At 64.3% G+C, this 14590-nt stretch overlaps 1 protein-coding gene across 1 annotated transcript; it reads right to left on the reverse strand.

The window, feature by feature from the left end:
• Positions 1-3847: 3847 nt before the first annotated feature.
• CCND1 (cyclin D1) lies at positions 3848-14081 on the reverse strand. Its single transcript, XM_090257311.1, has 5 exons — positions 13644-14081; positions 11933-12148; positions 11334-11493; positions 8953-9101; positions 3848-6940 (listed from the first exon to the last, which is right to left on the reverse strand). The coding sequence occupies exons 1-5, from the start codon at positions 13839-13841 to the stop codon at positions 6767-6769; spliced, it is 897 nt and encodes a 298-aa protein (XP_090113437.1). The 5' UTR covers positions 13842-14081; the 3' UTR covers positions 3848-6766.
• Positions 14082-14590: the final 509 nt, after the last annotated feature.

Raw genomic sequence — 14590 nt, forward strand, 5'->3', positions numbered from 1 at the left:
AAGGTGGGCCCATCATGCAGTGTGACCATGTCCTCGAGGAGCAGACGCAAAGAGAGAATGCCCTGTGAAGACGGACACGCGGGGGAAAGCCGGCCTCGTGGGCGCGGAGGCTGAGAGCAGCTGTGAGCGCAGGAGTGCCGGGCAGTGCCGGCCGCCCGCGGGGCCGGGAGAGGGCGCCGCCCTGCCGGCACTGACTGGGACTGCTGGCTGCCAGCAGCGAGAACTGGAGGCGGGTTTCAGTTGGGTTAAGCCACCCAGCTTGTGGCTGTTCATTACAGCCGCCCAGGACACTGGGACGAGGCCCCGTCCTCTGTCTGGGCCGTTGTTTGCCCGTGTGCAGAGCGAGGGCACTGGGCCGCGAGGCCAAGGCCGCTTCAGGGATCTGCCTCCACGCCCTGGTCTCGGCCCCTCTGAGCAGCAGGCAGACCCCAGGAAGACGCTGTCCTGTCTAGGCTCAGGAGCCCCTCCTACTTCGGGGGTCTCTGCTGGCTCTGCACAGAGGCCGCTGACCTGACCTCGCCCCGGCCTCCTGGCCCAGTTACCGCACCTCTCTGGGCCCCAGTGCACTCATACACAACAGGGGCAGAAACCCCCTCCTCGGCCCACACCCAGCGCTGCCCGTTTGGCAGAAGAGGCCCCACTGGCCACAACTGCGCCCGTTGGTGTGCATTTGTGGCCCTTCTGCCCAGCGGTGGGGCTCAGACGGAGACCGTGTGGCCGCAGAGCCTGTCTGGCCCTGTGGGAAGGTCTGTGCCCGCCCGTGAGCTGGAGGATGGGGAGGGTTGTGCCTGTGGGAACGTGGGCTCCGGGGGGGCCCTCACCTGGCTGCCCCTGTCTGTCACCTACCCTGGGAGGGCTGTTTCAAGACTTAGGGAGAAACGGTATGTTCAACACTTAACACGTGCCCAGTCCCCACCCAGTCTGGGCTCAGTGAATGTGGGCCGTTCCCCTCCCTCGCGTGATGGAGCTGGGGGAAGCAGGACCACCCAGACGTGCGGGGCCAGCCCTGGGGGCCAGAGTGGGGGGACCCTGGGGGCTAACCATTCTGCCCTTGGGAGCCTGTGTGAGAGGCCCGTCTCGGCCACCCGAGCAGAGCAGGAGAAGGGTTAATGGACCCTGCGGTCTGGGACAGGCCCGAGGCCTGCCGAAGCCCGAAGCCCGGGCAGAGGGCTGCAGAGTTCTCCTCCCATCCTCCTTGTGAGTGGCGGCGGGGACTGCATCTCCGGATGTGGCTGGCTATTGTCTGCGGGGCCCTGGTGTGGCTCAGGGCTGGGGGCCGCGCTGGGGCCGCGGGAGCGGATTAGAGGCCCCGAGCGGGCCTCCCCTCCATAAACTCCTGATCAAAGGCATTCCTGGGATGACAGAGCCCTGTGTGCCGAGAGGCCGCCCAGCACGGGTTGCAGCCCTGCCCCAAGCCTGCTGCTGGGATTGGCCTTGTGGTGTGACCCCCCCTTCTCCCCACCAAACGCAGAGCCCAGACACGCAGAGCCCGGGAGGCTCCAGGCGGGCGGGAGGGGCTCCGAGGGGTGAGGGGGGGCAGGCGCTGCAGCTGGGGCCCCCAGGGGCCGGGGGCGCCCACCACTGTGCTCACAGCTGCAGCGCCTGCCCTGGGGCCCGCCTCGCCCCTGCACGGTCCCAGCATGCCTGTCCTTAGAGCGCTGCCGGGGCCTGGGGCCTTTTCTGGGGCTTCCTGGGCCCCTGGGAGCCCCCTGACCCTGCCCCCTCACCAGAGGGAGTCTGTTCCCCGCCCCACGGGTCAGGCAGGGCCTCCTTGTCTCTCTAACTCACAACGCTGCTCCCACTTCGCAGCCCCCACGGTTCTGCCAGGCTGGGGGTGGGGGCGGGGGTGTCAGTGAGACAGCTGTGCCAAGGGCCCCCTGCCTGGGTGGTGCGGCCTGAGCACCCTTGGTGGGGAAGGCTTTCGGGGTCCGGGCAGGCCTGGGGTGGGAGGGGCCTCCGGGTGGCTGGCGGGCGCCTGGAGGGGGAAGGCTTGCGGGTGGGGGTTGGGGGGAGGGAGGCCTGCTTGGGGGGAAGCCTGTGAGTAGCGCAGGGCCTGGGGGGGGCTGGGGTGGGGGGAGGCCTGGAGGGAGCGCAGAGGGGCCGGCTCCGCAGGCTTGGAGGTGGAGGCGGGAGGCCATCTGGTGAGCCCTGCAGCCTGGTGGGCGGGAACTTCCGGCTTAGGGGAGTCAGGCTAGGGCCCACGGGGTGGGGGAGGGGGGGAGGGGGGCGAGCGGGTTAGATGGGCCGGGTCCAGCAGGAGGGTTTGGCAGAGGGTGGGAGGCCACCCGAGGCAGGGCCGGCTGCAGCAGGGGTGACGCCGGCTTTGTCTCGGATGCCCGCCCCGAGCAGGCCGTCTTCCGTTTTGCCACGCACGAGGCCTTCACTGCCTTCGCAGGAGAACGTGGGCACCCGGGGTGGGTGGGGGGCCTGAGGCGTTGCTGAAGGGAAGGGCCTCCCGGATGCCTCTCCCGGGAGCTGCCTGGGAGACGGGCCTTGGAGGCCTCCTCGCTGGGCGGGCGCAGACCCCTGCCTGCGATGGGACCCCAGACTCGTCCCTCCTGCCTCGCCCCCTCCCAGCGCGAGGGCGTGTCCCTGTCCAGGCCTCTCCCCTCCACCGTCCGCCCGGCAGCCTGCGCACTGCGCCCGTCTGGAAAACATTACACACCACCCAGCGCTTGCAGCCCTTCCTCTGGGACCCTGCTGGGACCCAGTGCTCGGGTTGTTGCCCCTCCCCCAGGACTGTTCCCCAACACCGCCAGAGGAGCCGCCACTCAGCCCGCTCGCAGTACATGTGGAATCCGGGGACGCAGAGACCCAAGGTGCCCCTGGGGCCTCCGCGCTCTTCCTGGGGCCCAGTCCCTGGGATGTTGCAGACCCAGGCCTGGCCTTTGGGCGCCTTCTCGGCATCCGACTGCCCCTTGGCCGCCTGCCACGAGGGACCCGCTGGGAACACTCTGCAGGCTCCTGGGGCAGCCTCACCTCACCCGCACCCCCCCCCCCCCCGGCATGAATGGGGCAGCAAGTCCAGCCCCTCCACACTGCACCTCTTCCCAGAAGCCCCAGTGCCCACGCCAACCTCATGGGTTCCTGCTGGGAGCCCCAGGAGGAAGGCCCTTTGGCTGGGGGCAGGCCCACAGCAGGGGCTTCACAAAGGCCACAGCAAGTCCTTGGCAGGTGACCTGGACCCAAGTGGCTCCTGAGTACTCACTGAATTCTGACAGCCCTGGGGGCAAGGACCCAGGGCCGCCACCTGGCTCTGGCATGCCAGACCACAGCCTGGTGACAGGCGGGTGCTGTGCACCTGAACCCACAGGTGGGTGTCACAGGGGCCTCTCAGGCCTCCCCGGTCACGTGTGAATGGCGACCAGAGACCAGCCCAGACACATACTCTGCTTTCCACGCGCTCAGGGCCTTGGGACCATGATTCACCGAGAGCAGGGCGGTCCTGGGGGCCTGATTTATCTTCCCATCTGCAAACAGCCTGGGAGGGCGAGCTCACCAGACGTGGGCTGAGGGCTGGGGGTTCTGACCGCTGGCGCCTGGGTCAGCGCTGTCCTTAGCTGGCTGGAGCCTGGTCCTTCATGTCCTGGTCTTCTCGGGGCCCAAGCGCGCCGGCCCGTCTGCTGGGAGCACCGCACTCCGGGGCCGCCCGGGACACTTGGCAACGTCACACCTGGGGATGCCCTGTCGTCTGGTGGGCAGAGGTGAAGGATACAGCTGAACACCCCAGAGTGCACAGGACAGCCCCCCAACACAGGATCCGAACACCCTTCCTGCCTGTGACCCCCAGCCCAGGCCCCATGCCCCTGGCTCCCCGCCTGCCCCAGGAAACAGGCCGACACCACGCTGGGGTTTTACCAATTTTATTTCTAAAGTTTCCACGTTTGTCTTGTTTTCTGCTGGAAACGTGACGTGCCAGTTACATGTCCGTGCTGAGAAATGCCGCAGTGTGCAACCCAAAACACACAGACCCAAGTGCCCACCCGCCAGAGAGCCTCACAGATTTGCTGGCCACAGGATGGACACCCCTGTGCTCCGGCCCCGCCCCTGGCCTCTGAGCACAAGATGTTCGCCACCCCCCCCCCACTAGTACTGACTGTCCCTCCAGTACCCAATTTGGTTCAGACACAGATGCCGCAGCCAGAATGGTTGAGGTAAGCAGAGGCAGGGACCCTGCGGGCAGGGCGGGCCTCCGAGCACATGGCCACCCCACTGGGCAGGGCCGCCAAGGGCGCAGATCCTTTTGGTTTGGCAGCGTGCTAGGTGTCGCGGGCACGCGGCACTGGGGGCTGGCTTCAGTGAGATCTGCGTCCTCTTTAAAAGAGCATCACGCGGCCGTGAACAGAACAGACAGAACACGCATCCATAACAGACCCAACACAGCTGAAACCCAGCGACTCCAGAAGCCTGTGACCAAGTCCCAGGGCACACAGCACCACCGTGGCACGTTAAGACACACTTGTTACAATAATAATAATAATAATAATAATAATAATAATAATGCAACTTTCATAGCTATACGCAAGAACTATACGGCTGTAAGAACTACCAGGATGGTCAATGCCAGGTCGGGTGGAGAGTCCGGCAGGACAGGCTGGTCCTCAGAGACGCCCGGAGGCCAGCAGCCCCGCCCGTGGCCAGAACCCATCCCCACCAGGCCCGTCTAGGGGTCTCGCCCGCGCGTCTGTTTGCCGAAGCAGGAGGCCGTGGGCCAGCTAGAGCCTGACTGCTGGTCGACCCACGACCGAGTGAAGCATGAGGTATTGTGAACAGGAACCTTTTTGGAATAGAGCAGTAATCACATTAAGTCAAAATTGATCACATAAAAAAAAAAAAGGCATCCGTAATACATTTCTTTTCTACAAGAAAATTAAAACTAGCACACGGCAGTACATGACATTGTAAAACAAAAAAACTGATCGTCCAATAGCAGCAAAACAACGTGAAAAAGATACAGACAAGCGTTGTGAATCTGTTTCCAAACCGTTGGGAAGTCACCGGTAGCAGCGAATGAATGAGAAAAACAAGAAACGGAGCCGCAGCCTGTCCCTCCGCGTCCCTGCCCGCCTCCCCTCCCCTGTCCCTCGCAGCCCCTCCCAGGGTTGGCCTCACCACACCCGTCCCCTTCCACACTCCCTGCTCGGTGATGATCCACGGTGCAGAGTCAAGATGTGCGCAGCCTACTGGTCGCTAACATGTTTTTGAAGGAGGGATAGAATGTGCTGGAACTGAGCTTGATTTGAACACCCTCTTTTTCCGGGAACTCTCGGAGCCTCTCGGATTGGATCACTTCAGGCAACACCGCCCAGGCCAAGTCCCTGGGCCTGGGTTTTCTCCGGGGATCTCCCCCTCTCCCATGAAAGGACCTCATTTTCTAAACGGTAGTCCCCCTGCCCCATGAAAGGCGGCAGGCACGCGTGTTTAAATCAAGGGGGGACTGCATTGCCTCATCAGTCATACTGGCCTCACGCACATCCTCTGTAATAAATATTTTTTAGCCTTAACTATAAATTATATATTTTAGTGTTTAAAACCTTCCTAAGCCTTCAACTACACGTCCTCTAGGCACACCTTTTAGGGCTCCTACTTTCAGACACCTGTCGGCACCAGAGGATTCCTCCCCTTCGGCTTCCCTACAGAAAAGAAAGACCGTATCCTGGCAACGGGAGAATGCGCACTTTCCTTGACCGGCCCCTCGCCTTCCAAGCACCCGCTTCACACCCCGCGGGGACACGCGCCGGCCCTGCGCTCCTGCCGCCACGCAGGCCCGTGAATGTCGCAAACCATTCCATTCAGAAACCACCCCCCCTCCACCCACAACGTGAACACAAGACCTTCCCGAGAACTACCAGACCGAAGTGCTTTGAAACGGAATGATCTCCAGCACAGAAGGAAGGACGAGAAAGCTGCAGATTTCACCCGGACGTGAGCAGGCTGCAGGCGCGGTGGCCGAGAACCCAGCATCATCTCCTAGACGGGTAACTACGAACACTAGGAGGATTATAAAAATAAGACTCTATGATGCTACTATTGCGGCTTCTCTCTAAAAGCGTACTCGAGGCGTGGGGGAGGGGGAAGGGAGGAGGAGGGGGGAGGCCGGTGCCCGACCCCCGTGCAGGCGGTCGGTCCACAGGCAGGAAGAGGGTTAGCGCCAGGTGACGCTGAACCTCACCACGCCCCCCGACGGGCTCCATCAGCGTGGAGATGGGGAAAGTTACACGCCTACCTACGAATAAAATAAACACGCACAAATGACTTATAAAGTGACTACATGCATGAGCAAGCAAGGGACAGGATGCCTACAACCGCCGGAGAGCCGTGCTCCTTAGGAAAAGCACAAGAATACACTTCTCTACCTAAACACACTCTTCTACTTTAAAATGGTGCGCTGAACTCTTCTACTTCTTCTAGGACGTTTCTACGCGTGAAACACGGAGGAGAGCCAGGTCTGAGCCTCCCCTGCGACGGCCTCCCCGTGTCAGTGCCTGACCTCACAGCACAGCCACGCACACTCTCAGAAAAGCTAGTCGATTATGGGGTCTAACATCCTCTATTTGGTAGCACGACCCTCCCCACTCCCAGCTCAGGGTTATGCAAATACTATTTTTTTTTTTCTTTTTAAAGGCAGTTTTGGGGTACTTTGTTTTTTCACTGAAAGTCAGAGACGGAAGAGAGAAAGAGCAAAGGAAGAAACCAACAGAAGGAGAAGGAAGCTCCCCCTTCCGGCCGCCACCTGTCCTGGGGAGGAGCGGGCAGGGCAGCACCCTCAAATGTTCACGTCCCGCACGTCGGTGGGCGTGCAGGCCAGGAGGTCCACCTCCTCCTCCTCCTCCTCCTCCTCCTCCTCGGCAGCCTTGGGGGCCAGGCCCTGCTGCTGGGCCTGGCGGAGGCTGGACTCCAGCAGGGCTTCGATCTGCTCCTGGCAGGCCCGGAGGCAGTCCTGGGAGACAGGGAGACGGGGGCTCAGAGGGCGCCCCTGCCCCCACCACCGGGAGCCGCCCCCCCAAACCCGTGACGGACCTGCACACCCTCACACCCACCACGCAGGGATGGCCCCACCGGGACTGGAGAGCACAGGGCTGCTGGCCATCCTCCGGGGTCCCAGACGCACCCGTCCTGCGCCCCTCACCGCCCCGCCTGTCCCTGTGTCCCAGGAGGAGGCCTCTCGCTGGAGCTCCTCTGCGGGGCTCTGACCTCCGGCCCCACCGTTCCCACCGGCCCGCCACTGTCCCCGGCAAACCAGCCACTTGATCCAGGGCAGGGAGGCCCTCTGAGCCCTGCCCTTTGGGACTTAACCTCTGCCGCTGTGTCAGCCCCGCGGCGGACCCGCCTTTCGTGACCAACGGCTGTCAAAGGCATTAAGCTGTGCGTGACTGGGAAGGAGTGCTGGGTGGCCCGGGGCGACGGGTGGGGGGGGGGCGGTACTGGGACCCTCTCTCCTGCTCAGCCTGCGTCCTGGCTGACGCCCTCCCGTGGACACCGCTCGCATTTTCAGTGGGGCAGAGGGATCACGGGGCCTGGAGCTGCTCCTGGTCTCCCAGGGACAAGTGTTCCGGCTGCTGGAACTGCCACTCACAGCCGGGTGACCCCATGCTCCAGGGTCAGGGCTGCCCGCTCCAGCTCCTCAGCTGCCACTCTTGGGCTTCTGCTCTAGAGTCGGGAATTTCCCCCAGGAACCCCTGGGGTTCCGCCATGGCCCGGCCGGGGGTTTGCAGCCCAGAAGTGGGCCAGGCCGAACAGCTCGAGTGACTCCTGTGGTCTCCCCCTCTGCAGGATCCTTGCCACTGCAGGTCAGAAGGCAGGGTGGTGCAAGGAGCCCCATGGGACTGATGAGGACAGGCCCCGGTCTGGGGTGGAGCCGCCTCAGGCTGACCCCCATGCCCACGCCCACGCCCGCGCCCCCCAGCTCCACCCCTGGGCCTGCCGCTCCCACCCACCCGCCGGGGCAGTCAGCAGTGAGGCATGGTGGTCAGCTTGCCCCTGGTAACTTGGCATGTGGGGGGCTGCATGGAGGACAGAGAGCAGAGGGGCGAAGGGAGGGCCCCCCGTTGGCTGCCAAGGCCCCATCTCCTCCTCCCAGCTCCACCTCGTGAAGAGCTGACATCGGTCCCTCTGGAGAAGAGCAGATGACCCCCACCCCGGCTGGCGAGGGGTTTCTGTCAGCGGGTCAGCAGACCGACAGATTTCCTCCTCACCTGATCTCTTCCCTGTCCGTCAGCAGGGAGGTGTTTTGTTTCAGATCTCAGTACAACGGCCTCTATTTAAATAGGGGTGACCAGCCCTCTCCCGCCCTGTGGGCAGTGCTGTCTGTGACGTTCCTAGTGAGCATGCCCATGAGCGACAGGGGCTGCTCCTCTGGGTGCCTCCCACGTGCATGGACAAGGACGTGTCCTCCAGGGACATGCAGGCTGGCAGCCATCTGTCTCACACCATACCCTCCGTCCCTGATGGTGCAGGCAAGGTGGCACCTGGCCGGGGTCACAAGCCTCCCAAATGCTGGGTGGGAGCAAGGCGGTCACGTGTCCCCAGGAGCAGGCTGCTGATGCTGGTGGCAGTTGGTGAATGGCACCAACGCTAGTAGTTGCTCTTTTAATCCTTTACGGAGAGCAGCAACTTGGGGGTGAAGTGGTGGCAGTGTCTCAAGGGCCATCCAAAACAAGGCTGTCTGTCCCACAGCACTCATGTCTCCCCGTACCCCGCAGGAGCCCCTTTAAAGCATCTGTTAGGCCACCCACGCTGGGCCTGCCCCGGGCCCTCGCCCTGGCCCTCCTGCGAGTCCCAGGAGGCACTTCTTCCCAAGGAGCCCCCAGGAGCGGTGCGTGACACTGCTGGTCCCTGCTGGTCCCGCGCTCTAAACTCAGGCGCCTGTTTGTTCACCCCCCACATGACCCCAGATCCCATCACCTCCGGGACCCCTGCCCATCCAGCACAGGAGCGGCGGGGACCACTTACCGGGTCACACTTGATCACTTTGGAGAGGAACCGCGTGAGGCGGAGATAGGACAGGAAGCTGTTGGAGCTTCCCAGGTGCAGGCCTTGCACCGCAGCCGCCACGCTCCCCGCAGCCACCATGGAGGGCGGGTTGGAAATGAACTTCACGTCTGCAGCAGAGGGAGAGGCAAGGGGGCCGTGAGTGGGCGCACCCTGCAGGATCCCCGTGGCCTGGGTGCCTATCAGGGCCTGTCCCAGCCGCCCAGTGGCCGGCCAGGGCGTTCCCTCGTGGGATCTGGCCGAGGAAGTGTGGGAGTCCCTGTGCCGCCCCCGAATCAGGGGCCTTCTGGCACATTGTCTGCCCCCGGGGGTTAGCACGCTCCCTCCTGGACCCGTAGAACCGTCCACCTGGTGGGGGAGCGGCCCCTCCCGCCTCCCCGAGCTCATGGCGGGTGGGACCTGCCACGGAAAGGAGGGAGAGCCACCAAGGATGCTTAGGTGGCACCAGTGGCGTCTGGGACCTGCCTTTTCGTTGCGCCTGACAAGGAATTATCAGTGTGGGGACGCCACTTATTCATGGGGCAGCCGGGCGACCTCAGCCTGGAGCCAGCTGCCACAGACAAGGCGAGGCGCCGGTGGACACGGGTGTACCCGTTCCCTGCGCCGGGCGGGTGACGCAGGCACATGTGCCCGGGCTCTGGGGCGCAGGGAGAGCAGAGCCCCCTCACAGCACCTCTCAACAGGGCCCTCGTTCATGCCCGCATGTCATGTAACTGGTTTGTGTTTGAGCTTCAGTGACGTCACTCTTGTCTGGTGAGAGGTCCCTTGGTGCCATGGGCACGGCTGCGTCTCAGTTCTCTCCAAACTGTGCGGGTGTGATCCGGACTGGGACCTGGCGGGAGCTGCTGCGCCCCTCCTCTGGCCGGAGGTCTCCCAGGGGGCCCCCACCACCCTGGAGTTAACGTGTGCAAAAAGCTGGGTCACCCTAGGTGGGCCGAGGAATCTGGGCAGAAGGCCGGGGTGCCTGCTGGGCCTCATGCTCACGCCCCGACCACAGAGGCGTGAGAGCCGGACCAGAGCCAGGGCGCAGCGTGTGCACTGGGCCTGCGTGCCTCGCTGCCAGCACCCGCGGCCGGGGCCCCACTTCCTCGGGGGCTCGGGTGAGGGGCAGCTCCAGGCCTCCTCAGCCATCCTGGGGGGAGGGCGTGCAAGAAGCACGCTTCGAATGATCTCCAGGAAACGGCTGTTTTTCCAAACAGCGTTCAGCTCCATAAAAGGCTGTCTGCAAGTCTCTGGAGGCCTCTTTCCTCGGAGGCGCCCCAGCCAGAGGGGACGGCCTCTGTGAGGCGCCCCACCCCCAGATCCACGCAGGCCAGCAATGTCCTTGGCTTCTCCATCTGTCCCCCCACGCCTCACTTGGAAGGACTTGGAGGAGGCGGGAGAGGCAGCAAGAATCGCCCCAACTCCCGCCTAACCCAGAAACAGCCGCCGCCAGCACACACCGCCGCCAGGAGGGTGCACAGAGATTCCAGGCTGGGGCTCTGCCCCCCGGGAGGGGGCAGACGCCAGAGGCCGGCCTCCGGTTTGATAAGTGTGGCCCTCCGGTGGCCCAGAGTAAGCCCCAAACATGTGTCAGCTGAGGCCCGAGCAGGCGCAGAGGTGGCCCAGGCAGAGCTGGGCGGGGTGGGGGCACCGGTCTCCGGGGGGGCCAGAAAGAAGGCACAGGAGGTCAGGAGTGGGGCTGGGGCACGCTGGGGGCCTCAGTGTGAGTGTGTGTGTGTCTGCCCAGGTTTTGAAAGGCTGGCTGCTGCTAGGGGCTGGGGCCAGGGCCGGGCCGGGAGAGGCCTGCAGGGACCATCCGGAGCTGTGCCAGGGGCAGCCCCCCCCCCCCCCCGCCGCCAACCATGGCAGCAGGCTGCTGCGAAGCCCCTCCCAAGTCTCAGCTGAGCTTCCCCAAGCAGGGCCTCAGGCAGCCGGCTCCTCTGGTGGCCGCCCAGAGCACGTGGTTCAGGCTCTGCCGGCCCGGGCTCCCCACCCCTGTAGGCGCCCCTGGCAGGTGGCCCAGCCTGGGAGAGGCCAGGAAGGGGCCCAAAGCCCAGGCTCCTTGAAGCCACAGGGAAGGACTGGAAGGGGAGGGGAGAGGCCAGCCTGGCGGCCAAGGCAAACCCCTTTAGGCATGGAGTGGCCCCTGGCTGGCGTGGGGAGCAGAAGCCAAGGCGGCTGGACACAGGCGGACGTGCCACTGACCCCAGAGGACAACCCCCCTCCCCCCGGAGTACAATGACAGCCCAAGCCCTCTGCTCAACACCACAGGGGGGAGAGGAACGCTTCGGGGAACAGGAGGGGACACTGAGGCAGAGGGCAGGGAGCGCCACCAGGGGCACCCGGGGAGGCCGCCCTACCTGTGGCACAAAGGGCGACGAAGGTCTGCGCGTGTTTGCGGATGATCTGTTTGCTCTCCGCGGCCACCGGCATCTTGGAGAGGAAGTGCTCGATGAAGTCGTGCGGGGTCACAGCCGCCAGGTTCCATTTGAGCTTGTTCACGAGCAGCAGCTCCATTTGCTGCGGAAACCGGGTGGACAGGCATGAAGGGAGGGGCAGGGAGCTCACGGGGGGCGGGGGGCGAGTGGGACGGGGGCCTGGAGAGAAGGGACGGCGACGCCGGGGGTCCAGGAAGTGGGGGACAGCGTGGGATCCCAGGCCGAAAAAGCGGAAGTGCGCGCGCAAAGGCCCCCGCGCATAATTCAGGCGACGGTTCACAGGTGGAGAAAAGAGCCCTCCCGCACCTGGAGGGCCCGGCGGGCTGTGTCCGTAGCGCGCCTCCGTCGCTAGAGGGCGCGCGCCGCCAACTTTTCGGCCGCGCTACGGGCGCAGACGCGGTGCGAGTCGGAGCAAAAGCGAGATGGGGTGGCCGCGATCGGGGGCGACGCGGGTCCCGCCCTTATGCCAACCCACCCCGGGGTTCTTTGGCTAGCGGGATGTCGATGGGCAGGGGTGTTACCAGCAGCTCGTCGGGGCGGACAGAGTTGTCAGTGTAGATGCACAACTTCTCCGCGGTCAGGGGGATGGTCTCCTTCATCTTCGAGGCCACGAACATGCAGGTGGCCCCCAGCAGCTGCAGGCGGCTCTTCTTCATGGGCTCCAGAGACAGGAAGCGGTCCAGGTAGTTCATGGCCAGCGGGAAGACCTCCTCTTCGCACTTCTGCTCCTCGCAGACCTGCCGGGGCACCGGGGCCGTGACCGCCTCTGCAGGGCCCCCTCCCTAGGACCCGCGCCCCCCACCCCGCTCGCGCCCCGACCTCGGGTCTCCGAGCGAGCGCGCGGAGGGTCAGGCAGGGGGCGGCAGAAGCTTTTAGTGATGCGCCCCCTCCCCTGAATGTCCGTAATACCCACCCACCCCGAAACTGAAAGGGAAAGTCCCCGGGAGGCTGGCCCGGCAGGAGCGGGCACGGTTGGGCGGCGTGCGCTGCGCGCGGGCTGCGGGACCCGGAGACCCCTGTCCGGGTGGGTGCTAGGGGGCCCGCCTAGACCAGGGTCGTACCAAATGGGGCCGCAGGGCTAGGCGCCGCGCTCGCAGCGCCTGCGAGACACAAAGGTGGCGTCCCAGGCCGCCGCGCCGCATTTCCCCAGACGTCATCTTTTCAAAAAATATTTAAAAATATTTAAAAAATAATTGGGTATATAAAAAAAACCTGAAAATGACCGCCGGGCGGCCCTTTACCCTAGCCGGGGGTCAGGGGCTCGTTGCAGGCTCCGGGGAGATCCCCAGGAATTCAAATTCAGGGCCCCCCCTACGCCCTGGGCGCGAGCGCCGTTTCCCTCTGGCAAGGGCACCACGCTGCACTTTCAAAAATGATTTAAAAATACTTGCGGGTCCCCCAGGCGCCCAATGAAAGCCTGAAATGTGACCCGAGGCTCCTGCTCGCTCCAGACAGGTCCCTCAAGCTGAGACCCCTGCAAGATGAGGGTCAACACCCAGTGTCTTGGGGGCCACGCGACCTTGCAGCCCGGCATGCTTTCCGGCCCGGGCTGGCCATGCAGAGCGCCCCGGGACTCACTGGGTGAACAAAGGGCCCCCTCCCCAACGGGGGTGCCCCCCAGAAAAAACCCGCGCTCGGTCTCCGCGCCCCTCCTGCTGGTTCCCGGCATCCGCGCGGCCCCTCGCCGCGGCCCCAGAGCCTCGCCGGCCGCTCCCCGCCTCCACCCTGCCCCCAATTATTAATAAACACTTTTGCTTTGCAATAAAAGAACAAAGATGGCGCATAATACTGGCACGAGCGGCCCTTGCATACGTGTCCATGGATATTAATTTAAAAATCAAATGTATGCCCCCTCCCCCTGGAGCTGGTGGCTCGCGGCCGGCAGAGGCGGCGCAGCGGGGCTCGGGCGCAGGCGGGGGCCACAAAGGGCGCCCAGCCTACCGGCCCGCACCCTCGAGCCAGTGGGGGTGCGTCTGGCACTGGCTTTCCCCAAAGGACCCCTCCCCAGCCCCCCCCACCCCCCCCCAGGAAAGGGAATTTCTAACGCCCCCACCCCCTCCTCGTTCAAAAAACACCCACAACATCTATATATTTTGAAAATACGATGCCTAGCAACCCCAGAAAACTTCGAAATTAGGGTGGGAAAAAGGGAAGACGAGGGGCAAAGGAATGTGAGTTTGGGCAACAAATCGCAGGAAAGCCTTAAGAGCGCCGCTGCCCGAAGCCCCGCACCTCCAGCATCCAGGTGGCCACGATTTTGCGCATGGACGGCAGGATCTCTTTCTGCACACACTTGAAGTAGGACACGGAGGGCGCGCAGGTCTCCTCCGCCTTGAGCATGGCCCGGAGCACCCGGTCGTTGAGAAGGTTGGCATCCGGGTACGCCCGGCGGATGGTCTCCGCCTCGCAGCACAGGAGCTGGTGCGCCATGGCTGGGGCTCCGCTGGTCGGCCGGGGGCGGGTGGTGGCTCGGGGGCTCGCTCCTCGCTTGTCTCTAGCTGCTGCGCCCCGCGCTCCCCCGAGCTCCTCTGGCCCTTGCCGGAGCGCGCGGACGCTGCTGCTCGCTGCTACTGCGCCGACAGCCCTCTGGAGGCTCCAGGACTTTGCAACTTCCAACAAAACTTCCCTGTAGTCCCCGTGACGTTACTGTTGTCCACACAGATCAAAGACAGGCAGAGAATGGGAGGGGGCGGGGGCGGGCTCAGGGGGAGGGGGCGCGGGCGCGGAGCGCCGGGGAGCGGCGAGGGGCAGAGTCCCGCGGCGGAGTTGCCCCGAAGCCCGTTTTTTCATAGAAATGCAAATCGCCCCGAGGCCGCCTTTCTCCCCGCCGGGGAAGAGGGGTGCGGGGGGGGGGGGCGGCTGTTCTCCCGGAGTGGGTCCCTTGGGATTTGGGGGTGGGGTGGAGGTGGCTTTGCAGAGGGGGACAACTAGGAGGGCGGGCAGGCCACACGCAATGGGGGGGGGGCGGGGAGACCGCATGGAGTGGGGGGACTCTGGGGCTTGACGACACCCTATATCCGAGCCGGGAGAATGGGCGCATTTCCGAGAACGCCACGCGGGCACCCACGGGCGGAGCGGCGGCCAAGGAACCTCAGCGTCTACATCTTCTTTCATTTTCATTAACACGTGTAAATTTCAGGAACCATTAAACATTCAGGGACACCCGGTGGAGCCCACAA

Source organism: Furipterus horrens, unplaced genomic scaffold, assembly GCF_987537825.1.
Source record: "Furipterus horrens unplaced genomic scaffold, mFurHor1.1.pri manual_scaffold_2, whole genome shotgun sequence".
In the NCBI taxonomy this organism is placed as follows: Eukaryota; Metazoa; Chordata; class Mammalia; order Chiroptera; family Furipteridae; genus Furipterus; species Furipterus horrens.

What these genes read in the sequence shown, in the direction of transcription:
- CCND1 (XM_090257311.1), bottom strand. Translation starts at nt 13,841, where the DNA reads ATGGCGCACCAGCTCCTGTGCTGCGAGGCGGAGACCATCCGCCGGGCG. An exon ending in TGGCCACCTGGATGCTGGAG is followed by an intron (nt 12,149 to 13,643) that starts GTGCGGGGCTTC and finishes GTGCCCCGGCAG; the next exon opens with GTCTGCGAGGAGCAGAAGTG. An exon ending in TCCGCCCCGACGAGCTGCTG is followed by an intron (nt 11,494 to 11,932) that starts GTAACACCCCTG and finishes CGGTTTCCGCAG; the next exon opens with CAAATGGAGCTGCTGCTCGT.